This window comes from Taudactylus pleione, unplaced genomic scaffold, assembly GCF_031769625.1.
Source record: "Taudactylus pleione unplaced genomic scaffold, aTauple2 ptg000114l, whole genome shotgun sequence".
In the NCBI taxonomy this organism is placed as follows: Eukaryota; Metazoa; Chordata; class Amphibia; order Anura; family Myobatrachidae; genus Taudactylus; species Taudactylus pleione.
This window is the reverse complement of record NW_028284516.1, coordinates 29,104,542-29,116,531: the sequence shown is the minus strand read 5'-3', so window position 1 is coordinate 29,116,531 and position 11,990 is coordinate 29,104,542. Positions and strand designations below refer to the sequence as shown.

Genomic DNA, 11,990 nt, shown 5'->3' with positions numbered 1-11,990 from the left:
GACATAAGTGGGCAGCGCTGAGTACGTGAATGGGGATTACTCAGGAGACTGGAGCCAATAGGACCCAGACAGGAGCGGAGTCACTGTAGTAGGACACAGTGACCATGATGTGTGAAATCCTCCGCGGCACAGGGGGCGCTGTGACACAGCCGTGTACAGAGTGGCCGCTGGCAGGGAGGGGGTGGTGCCTGTCACCATAGAGACACAGCAGTAACGTCTCAGACTGTGTATACGGCAGCGGGCACCGGGCAGGAGCGGCTGGAGCAGCCGAGGTGACTATGATGTACTAACTGTGCGGAGTTTGTATATTCTTCCTGTGCTTGCGTGGGTTTCCTCCGGGTACTCCGGTTTCCTCCCACACTCCAAAAATATACTGGTAGGTTAATTGGCTCCCAGCAAAAATTAACCCTAGTGTGTATATGTGTAAGCGTATGTTAGGGAATATAGATTGTAAGCTCCACTGGGGCAGGGACTGATGTGAATGGCCAAATATTCTCTCTGTAGAGCGCTGCGGAATATGTGTGTGCGCTATATAAATAACTGGTAATAAATAAATAATAATATATAGAGAGTGACTGTATGATACAGGTAATGACTATGATATAATATAGAGGATACTTGTATGATATAGAGGATGACTATGATATATACAGAGGGTGACTGTATGATATAGGGAATGACTGTATGCTACAATATAGGGGGTACCTGTATGATATAGAGGATGACTATGATATATACAGAGGGTGACTGTATGGTAGAAGGTGACTATGATATAAGAAAGGTGATATAGAGTGTGACTGTATGATATTATAATATAGAGGGTGCTCTCCGTGAAGGGCATCTAGACACTACCGGGTGACTATATGATATGGGATGGTGACTGATATACAGGGTGATTGTGATATAGGGAGTGACTATGATATAGATGGTTATTGTATGATATATGGGGTGACTGATATAGGGAGTGACTATGAGGTTACTGTATGATATATGGGGTGACTGATATAGGGAGTGACTATGAGGTTACTGTATGATATATGGGGTGACTTTATAATATGCTTCATGTCTGTGATATAGACTAGAGAATAACTAACATAAGACAATAGACCAGTGGTTCCCAAACTGTGCACCGTGGCACCTTGGAGTGTCTCGGGACACTTGCAGGGGTCCCTCAGGTTGGTGGTCCAGCACCAAATCAAGTTATTTATGGTCAGTGTAATGTAAATATGTGGGCTATTAGAAGTGCAAACCTGTCCACCACCATATAACTGAACCTAAGGATGACAGGTAACCACAATTTACTTCACTACTTACATACTTCATTTTTTTCTGAATTTCTCAATAACAAACTTAGGGGTGCCGTGAAAACAATTCTGATACTCTAGGGCGCTGTGGTTCAAAAAAGTTTGGGAACCACTGCTGTAGATTATAGAAGATAAGTGATAACTGTATTATATAGGGGATGACTCTGATATATAAGTGATTGTATGAAGATGACTATGATATAGGGGAAGACTAGTATACATAATGTAACTGTGTGATATACAGGGGTGAATGTGCTATACAGGGGGGGTAATTGTATGATATACATGGGGTGACTGTATCATATACAGGGTGTGACTATATATGTAGTGGATGATTATATCTATTAATTGGAGAATACAAATTGACAATTTTTATGATACAGCGGGACACTGTTTCTTATGATAACAGAACTATGATTGAATAGATGTCAGAGATATAGAAGGATTTTTTATTGGCATTTGGAAAAAAATAAAAATCTCTCCTTACGGAGATCCATATTGTGGAATTAATAAAAGATTTTTCTTTGATGGATGGATTCAAGACCTAGCATTTTGTGACAAAATTCAAGGAATAGATCCAAATCTTTTCAGCTTTAAAGTGAAACAACTGACACTTTGTAATAAAAGACACTGGGATCTTTGTATAATCATAAGGTTTTTGGAGAGACTGCGCATTAAAATAGCAGCGCTATCATATCACACTAATATCATTTTTGCTTGTGCTATCTATTCGCATCACTGTGAGAATAAGACGCACTTGAAGGTAAAAAGTTTCACGAAAAGATGCTCTGCGCTACTGAGTCATACGGAGCTCCCGCATTGTGTAGCGCACGGATGATAATGTATGTGGGTACATCTGTAGATTGCTCCTTATTGAATCGGGCCCAGAGTGTATTTGTATGGTATATGGGGTAACTGTATATTATACAGGATGACTGTATGTAGCTCTCTGTGTATATGACTGGGCTGTGTAGATTGTCAGTGTAGCAGAGGATGTGTCACTAAGATCCATGTAAAACAATATTTATATGGTTATTTGTCCTTTCATTAGTTATTTGTTTACTTTTACTATTAAGGTTAAGCAGTGCTGTTTGTCATAGTGAAGACTTGCATTATATTATACGTAGGGTGACTGATACAGACTTGAATGCAAGTCAATTCTGTTGACGGATTTTTTTAGTTTTGTTTTATCACTGGGCACGCTCCGGAGCGGTGTAGCTGAAAGGATATAAGTGGGTGGTAACAGGACATTCACATGTAGATTGAGTATAGCAAGGGTGTGTGGCGTAACTGCGCACTAAGCAGTGTTGTATGCACACAGATATACACCTTTATTCAGATATAGCTCTTGAACCAGGGATAGGGCTGGTGGAAGTGCGTACTGATACATATAGGAGTGTTGTGGACACATGGGGCAGCACAGATGGTGTAATGGTTAGTATTACTGCCTCACAGCACTGAGGTTGTGGGTTCAATTCCCACCACGGCCCTAACTGTGCGGAGTTTGTATATTCTCCCTGTGCTTGCGTGGGTTTCCTCCGGGTGCACCCACACGCCAAAAATATACTGGTAGGTTAATTGGGACCCAACAAAAATTAACCCTAGTGTGTATGTGTGTGAGCATATAGTAGGGAATATAGATTGTAAGCTCCACTGGGGCTGAGACTGATGTGAATTGCAAATATTCTCTGTAAAGGGGTACAGAATATGTGTGCGCTATATAAATAACTGGTAATAAATAAATAGGGGGTTATTCAGTTGTTTTATTGCACCCAATCTTCCATCTAATATGACAGGATATTGGGGGTCAATTTTCAATTGTTTTTGGGGGCGCCCATGCCTTTTCGCACATATCAAGCCCAAATAGTCCGGGTTTTGCCACGTAAAATGGCTAAACCCATGTAAAGTTCTGTTCAGTGCGCCCAAACAATAGTTTGGGCAACCAAAATAAGGGCTTTTCGCACATTTCTGCTCGCCACCTCAGTAGGGTTCGAGCAGAAAAGTGTCCAGCGGCTATTCGCGCCAAAACGGAGCAACAATTGAATTGCTCTGTTAGGTGCCCATTACTCACAGCTGCTAGTGAAAACGATTGAATCGCCCCTTAGATGCACACTGTCACCCTGTCGTGTGTCTGCATTTTTCTCTGTGCACACAAAGTGGGTGTAAGTACAATGTATTGTTCCCAGGGTCTGCATTTTCCAGCATCCTTACCAACTTTTTAAAATTTTTCCGCAGGCTCTTTGTTCTTGTCAAGTCAGTCTGTAGGCTTTATGATTTAATCACTTTGTACATACATGGGACACGTCCCCACTATACAGTCCCACATGACATGATCATAATGCAATTCTCTTACATGCTCTACAAATGTAAGACTTTAGTGGTGCTATTTATCAAGAAGAACCCTGAATCCTGTCCAAAATGGTATTCTTCCTATTTATCAAGCCATGTACTGGCCATCGCTGGTACTGTTCTGTGATTGCCTCCCCATGTAAGACATTGTACATGTACTGCCGGCTGTCCTCATAAGCACACTAACCTAGCAGGGCATGACTACAAATCCTGATGATGATACACTTCTATCACACTATGCAGGGTGCAGTGGGTTGCTTGCAAAGCCTCCGGGCCCCATGACAAATGCATCCCCTATAGTTACGCCACTGGTCTGCTGTATAGACACACATTCATTTCTAACTAGTAAATATATTTATGTACAGAAATATATAAATATACAATTTTTATTTCATTACAGCATACACGAGTTCTCTTCTAACTGCACATAACTCAATAACACTATTATATTATCTGCCCTTTAATCTGCATCATTTATGTATTGTACATTGCCACTATTTAAGTGTGGAACCAGTGAAGAGCTTTGCTGCATCCCCTCTGGTCCACATCTCTATACACATGTGCAACCATCTAGCATATTACATTGGAGTCGGGTTTCCCCAGGGAAATAGTGGCATTACTGTGTTATAAATGATGCAGCCACTGAACTACTAATGAAAAATTAAACTCTAAGGGGGCGATTCGAATGTTTCTTGCGCCCCCTGCTGCCCGTCTAACCAAATAGCTACCCGATGTATAAATTAATTAATTTTTCTCTGTTCGGGCGCCCATTAGTATTTTACGCATATACAAGCACCTTAGTGGTTAGGACACCCAAGATAAAGGACTTTACACACATTTCTTCTAACACCGCAGGAGGCTGCGAGAAGAAATGTCCCCCCGCTGCTTTAGGTGTCCAAACGGAGCAATTGTCTAAAACAGTTGAATCACCCTGTAGAAGTCTTATGCTGCGTATCCACTAGATGATAGAATGAACGATAACTATATCATTCATTATAGCGTCCAGTGGCTATGCCGTCAATGAACATCGATGCGTGGTCCCACTGGTCATTGTTCACACATCGCCCGAACCTGCTGTTCAACCTGACGATATCGTTAGAGCTTTTGGATTTTAATTAAATGTTCGGCAATCCATCAAAGGAAATTTGTTGAAGGTTGACTAAGCTTGTCCCATAGTCGCACGTCTGCCAGGGTCAGGCATTTGCCAAAAGTACTGATTTTACCTTCCTAATTGGTTTAAATGTGCGGCCTTGTAATGATAATCCAATGTGGGCGTGTCAGTCAAAAACATCATGTTTCAATGTCTGGATTATTAAGTTGTTGTTGTTGTTGTTGTTATTATTATTATTATTGTCAGAAAAGCAGTCAGACATAACTTGTGTACTGTATTTCTGTTATTCATTATTTCCAGCTGTATGGCATTATTCATAATATACTTTCCAGTAGAGATGAGCAATTCAGTTTCAAGGTGCCCATACATCTGACCGGTATTGCCGCGATCCTGCGACGCGATCGGAAATGCAGATCTGCCGGGTGGAAACGCTGGCTGGCCAACATCGATGGAAATATTACATGTTAAATGTCCCCGATTTGACAATCGCGATCATTTTTTGATTGCGATCGGGAAAATCCAACATGTTGGATTTCTGCGATGCCGGGTTGCAGCATCGCAGCAATCCATCGCTGATGGATGGGCCCCATTACTCAGTTATGTCCGGATCTCAAAAACGGCATCATATTGGCTCTCGCGTGTTTTGCCTAGCCAATAAGATAAATCCGAACTTGCGCTAATTTGTGTAAAAACTGAACTGCGCATCTCTGGTTATGACCATTATTAAGCCAGCACCTAGTGACATTGCAGAGACATGAGGCACAAAGTGTATTTGTAGTTTTATTTAATGCAAATTGCGCACATTTGCATTGTACATGCTCTCAATGACCTCAAACACATTTGCGCCAATGGTCTGGCGTAGGCCAAGTGGCTCATGCAGACCTCCAGAAACATATATATGTGTTAGGAGCTGTATTTTTATCACCTGCAAATACACACTGACAATAATAACTAGGCATAAACCAGGCACATATTCTAATGATGTGCTATTTTATAGAGTCGTGTCTGCATTAGGGGGGAATTCAATTGTTTTTTTGGGGCGACTTAAGTCTATCAGAGCAATTCAATTGTTGCTCTGATCAGACGCCCAATAGCCGCAGCAGTAAAAATTTTTCGCAGCCTCCGGAGGTGTGAAAAGTCCTTAGTTTAGACGCTTAAACCAGGATTTTAGATGGGGTGCCGTTAGCCACTTTTCGCGTCTAAACGCCATCCTTTTGGGCGTGGAAAATACTAATGGGCGTCTGGTCGGAGCAACAGTTGAATTGCTCCAATAGATGCCCATTAGTTAGATGCCCAGCGCTAACAATTGAATTCCCCCCTAAATGTCCATTTCCTTAGCTTGTACGTTGTTTTGCCTGAACAGTACTGCTTGTGGAAATACGGAGGGGCAATTCATTTTTTCTAAGGCGCGGTAATTATTGGGCGCCCAAATGTTGCAATTCAATTGTTTTTTGTCCATTATCGCACTTGTTGCACCCCGTTAGACCAGGTTTAGCCACGTAAATCGGCTAAACCTGTGTAAAGTCCTGGTTGGGCACCCAAAACCAGGACTTATCGCACATTTCTGCTGGCCTTTGGCGCGCGCGAGAGTGCCCTTTTTACGGTCCAACGCCCTGCGCCGGACCTAGAATGAACACTATTATGCGTACAAGAAATATTTGTACAATGCAACGCAAAATGGTGCTGCTGTATAAGTAAAATATCTTAATCTACATTTGCATATATGTAACACATTAATGTTACATTCCTTCTCAGTGTGTGACAGTGGTTCATATTCTGTAGAGTTGTTTGCTGTAAGGATATAAATGGCATTGAATTGTTGGTATGATGGGTGCGGAACCTGGAATACTAGAGAAACAGAATAGGAGGTTCCCTGATCCTTCTCCCTGTTGTTGCACAAGGGTATATCATGTTTGCTGTAGCTCTCCGTTTTTTGTTGTTATCCGGTTGCCATGGAGCTGTAAAGGCAATCAGCCAGCTGTACGCATGATTTCCTCCTTATCCTAACCGCTCCTGGATGATCAGCATACCAGGCTTATAAATATTTATCCTGACCACTGCAAAGTGTATTATTATTGAAATACCATTTTATGGAAGATTTCACCTTTCCCACTTCAGGGTATTGCTTTTGTGTTTGTTTGTTTTCTTTATTTGTTTGTGGAATAACCCTTTGGTTACCCACCAGAATAAAATGCAGACCTTCAGTTAAGAGTTTTAGCAGTTTTTAATAGTGAACAATGTTTATTTATATCTTGTCCTGTGACAATAAAGAACATGTATAGTAATCACTGCCACCAACAGCACTTGCTCATCTAGACAATGTGATTGTAAGTTAGAATCATATAAAAGAGAAGCAATCTAGCAACAGTATATTATTATTATTGTTGTTGTTGTTGTTGTTATTATTATAATTTCCCCCTCTTTTATGTCAGTCTTGCTGCTTATTTATCTTTAAGGAGCAGCAGATATATTTCTGTAGAACACTGATTAGCCAAACTAATTGGGGATGAGGATAGTTTGGATAATCAGCTTTCTGGGATGATAGGACAAAAGGGTATGAAGTGGATGTCTAAAATAGCTGCAAGCCGACTGAAGGTGCGTACACCCTAGACGGTATTTTACACGATTTGCCCAATTTCGATGCGTCGGAACAACAAATTGTGTAAAATATATCCAAATCGTGATTATCTGCTCACAATCACGATTCCGATGCACGTACCAGGTCGTACATCGCATCTTCAGATCTTGTATACAGCACTTAAGATTTGCCAATCTCTTACACGATCTGGTGGCATATCGTTCAGTGTTTACGCCTGAACGATATGTCATTCGGATCCGTATATGATGCTGTGTTAAAAAAACAATTAATACAAAGTGAAAAAAAAGAAAAAAAAAAGGCGTGCTCCCCTCCCACCCCATCCCAAAGCACAACCAGCCCGGTCTTATGTGACCCAGTACTGGTTGTACTAAATACAGGGGACAAATGACATAGGGGTCCCCTGTATTTAGCACAATCAGCACTGGGCTCTGATCCGGTCTTGGTTCTGGAAATACAGGGCACCAAAAGCTTAGGGGTCCCCTGTAATTTCCATAACGAACACCGGACTGTTTCTAGCAGGGGAGGGGATAATTCCACAGCCAGGGGAACCCTTTCATCGGGACCCTCAGCCAAAGCATTACCCCTGGCCGCTAGTCAGCCCAAGCCGGAGATCCCAAAATAAAAGGGCCCCCTGTCCAGGGCACCCCAGACTTGATTTTTTTTTACACAGATGCATGCATTACGGATCTCCCTGATCCGTGCAAGCATCTGTGTCTCTGCTATCACGTATGATCTAAAGATCTGCAAATCGTTAGATCGTACACGATAGATCTTGTGTCACATTGTGCAGTTTTTCCTGCATACCGTGTCCAGGAGTGCTGGGGAGCTGCTGGGTAGAGTCCAAGGGAAATCGCTCACGATTTTGCATCGTGAGTACATCGTCTAGTGTGTAGGCACCTTCAGTAATGCTGCTGACTTAACGGTGCGCTGTGAGCTATTGCTTAGCTGCGCCATCGCTATTAATCACTTGCCAGTTTGACCATTCAATACTCATATTGCACAATTAAAGAAATATTTTTGGTTCGTAGGTTGTGTTCAGATGATTGGGGGGTGATTCAGTTGTTTTAGATGCCTCCTGCTGAGAGTGGGGCGATGGGAATGAAACATTTCTACTCACAGCCTCCTGAGATGTGAGAAGAAATGTGTGTAAAGTCCTTTTTTGGGGCGCCTTAATAGTGGTTTGGGCGCCCTAACCACTACTTAAGACTGTTTAGCCTGAACACAGAAACAATTAAATTGCTCCGTTGGGCTTCTATTCGTATAGACGGCCAGCAGTGGGTGTGAGAAATATGAATCGCCCCCTTGGCATTAAAATAATCAAAAGATAGGTTTAAGTTATTCTCTTACAACAGGCATTATGAGCTTTGTGGGTTTAAAATTTGGACATTTCCTTGCAGTTATAGTTCAGTGTGTATTTCTGTAATCTTTCTCATTCTCTACTAGTATTTTTCGTTATTCAAGCATGGAGTGATTACTTCTATTCTGAACAAAACTTTCCTACCTTACACAACCAATTGGACCCACTTCACTCTGGCTTTTGTTCCCAACACTCCACAGAGACTACACTGTCTATAGTGGTCAGCTATCTCATCACTGCTAAACTTAAAGGCCATTTCTCACTTCTAATTATCCTGGATCTTCCTGCTGCATTTGACACTATTGATCACTCTCTTCTCATACAAACAATACAGTCTCCGGGAAACCTCTTCTCTGGACCAGTGTGTGGGTTGGGGGAGGGGCCGCCGGGGAGAGCCTACCTCTAGGCTTTAGGGATTCACCGGGTGCACTGGCTGTACTTGGCCACCTCCTTTTATCCCCGGCTGCCATTATTTCATACCCCGGTGGTCTAGTGGGGGAAGCAGTCTACCTACCGGCAGCAGTCCTGGGCTCAGCGTCACTCCGCTGACGCCTGTCGAAATCACCAGTTCCCTCCCTGGTGTTGCGGCGCCGGCGGGGGTAGACGGAGCAGCAGCACGGATGTCCATCCGGACGTCTAGTGCTGCTTACTCATAGGCAAAAACACTTGCCTGGCACTGCCGAAGCTGTCCCCTGTTCATAAAGTGCACTGCTGCGCACCAAACAATAAACTGAATGCCTGTAGCCAGGGGCGGGGTATATATGGAGGAGTACCCAGTGCATCCTGGGAGCTAAAGCTTGTAACTTTTTGGTGTCTGGATCACTCCAACCACATACCCCCAAGGTAACCACATACCCCCAAGGTAATTCCTGTGGACCCTGAGGAAGAAATATATTTCTTCACTTGTCTCAAAATATCACCCAACTTGAAACCTCCGCTCTGCTCTAGTTCTGCGTTTCTCATCCACACTCATTACCCACTCCTGTTCATTGTTACAGGACTTTTTTCTGTGAAATGCCCTCCCTCGCACAATTATCTTCTATCCTTCAAGTATTCCTGGATAACTTACCTCTTCAGGCAAGCTTAACAAATTCCTAAACCACCCACGTAACCTTCATAAGCTATTCTACCTAGTTACCTCCTCTTTAAGCAGTTCACACAAGACTTGCATGTATTTTCTTTGTACACTCACACACAACCCTCTAACCCAGTGGTTCCCAAACTTTTTTGAATCGCGGCACCCTTGTGCATCAGAATTGTTTTCACGGCACCCCTAAGCCAAAAGTTTGTTATTAAGAAATTCAGAAAAAATGTAGTGAAGTAGTAAAGTGAAGTAAATTGTGCTTACATGTCATTCTTAGGTTCATTTATGTAGTGGGTGACCAGGTTTGCACTTCTGTTGTCCACAAATTTACATTACATTGGCCATAAATAATTGATTTGGTGCTGGACCACCAACCTGAGGCACCCCTGCAAGTCTCCCGAGGCACCCCAGGGTGCCAGAGTGCACAGTTTGGGAACCACTGCTCTAACCTCAGACCAACATTGCTGTGTGTTCATATAGCCCACTAAGAACTTTTGACCTTGCAATCTGGCTGGACCAATATGCAATTTGCATCTTTATATAGTAAACTTGTTATCCTATAGATTGTAAGTGTGTGAGCAGGGCCCTCTTACTTCTCTGTCAATACCCAGTCTCGTTTTATTACTGTTTTATTCCCAATTGTAAAGCGCAACAAAATATGCTTAATCCATATAATCAAACAATATAAAGAAGTTGGTTGCTTTGGGTAACAGTGACGCTTTGTACGGTCCTTCTTAAGATATTTTTTTCTACATATCTCACATCCCCATCAATGTTCCATCAAAACTCTATAACCATTCCTAGCAAACCAATCTTCTCTAAATCTTGCTTTCCTTCTCCTTTACTTTATCAGATGTCATCCATGCTCCCTGCAATGAATCTGTAAGTTCCAGTCCTCTCCCTGACATATGCCACTATCTGTAAAAGTTCTTACTACAAGTGTCCTCCTTCCTCTTCTTCCATAAGCAGGTCCTTCATACTACAAATATGTCTCCTGTACACTCCCTGGATCCTCATGTTTATGTACATAAAAAGATTTTCTTACCTGATACTGTATGTGTTTGTTAGATTCCAGGGCGGAAGTGTTCTCTGGCTGATGACCTTACGTGATCCATGATGAATGGAGAAGATGGCAGGGTTTTATTTATTTACCAAAATAAATATAAATTAAATAAAATACAATGTACTTTTATTTTAATAGGTGCATTTCCAAAATGGTGGAAGAATTAGACCATTTTATTGAAGCTCAAAGGGCAAAGCTTGCAAAAGACAAGGCTGAACTGGAAAAGGAACCTCCATACATGGAAATCAGGGTAAATTCATTATGCTTTTAATGGCTTTATATTCTCAATGAAACCTAACAAGTGCTGTCACCTTATTAAAGAATGATTAACATAACATCCAAGAACTGTTATATAAATATGCTGTTTATAAGGTTTAAAATGTTATATATAAAAACATAGTGAAGGTGCTGGTGCTAACAATAAACACCATTAAATCCAATTGACATATACATACATACATTGGGCAGCACTCCTGTAAGACACCACTCATCCAAAGTGTCCAATGAAAATCTTAAAAACAAAAAAATAAGATGCACCCCTAGTACAATATTGCCCAATTAGACACCTTGGTGCTCAATGAATAAAGTGACATAAGGCCTCGTACCAGAAGAAAGAAATATATATGTTTCTCTGATGTGGATGATGTCTTTCACCATGTATTATCTATCATGCACATATTCTGTAGATTACCTCAAACAGAATATATATCTTATAGCGTAATACTGTTTCCAAATATATTACATTTATTAAAAAGATAGGTAGAAAACTCACAAAAGAAAAGCTTGGTAACAATGCATATCACACTAAATGTATCTGCTAGCCATGTAAGTTGGTAGGTAGACAGTTTCTAGTCTGTTCACCCTAAGCTCTTTAAATAGGGCTCTCAACCAATGGAATTTATGTGAATAGTCTCACATCATGACATTGCATTATCAAAATACTTTTAATATAAATCATATCATATATACATACTTTAAGCATCACAATAAATAACACATAACGTGGTTAACAATATATTCATTTACAAGTCACTTAATTTCACATTTAGGGATTTAAAAAATAAATGGTAATAGCTTCTAGTGTTTGTAATGTTATGCATATTTCTTCAGCCGGACGTGGCTG

General features: G+C 41.4%; 1 protein-coding gene across 4 annotated transcripts in view; it reads left to right on the top strand.

Annotated features, from left to right (window-relative positions):
* The first annotated feature begins 167 nt into the window (after positions 1-167).
* Positions 168-11,990, top strand: part of CSPP1 (centrosome and spindle pole associated protein 1) — a 124,656-nt gene continuing 112,833 nt past the window's right edge. For 3 of the 4 annotated variants that reach the window (XM_088471485.1, XM_088471486.1, XM_088471484.1), the window contains exons 1-2: positions 168-376; positions 11,006-11,117. In XM_088471485.1, the coding sequence (XP_088327611.1) occupies positions 11,019-11,117 (99 nt within the window). In that variant the 5' untranslated portion in view covers positions 168-376; positions 11,006-11,018. The remainder of the gene's footprint in view (positions 377-11,005; positions 11,118-11,990) is intronic. The other variant, XM_088471487.1, reaches the window with a different exon arrangement.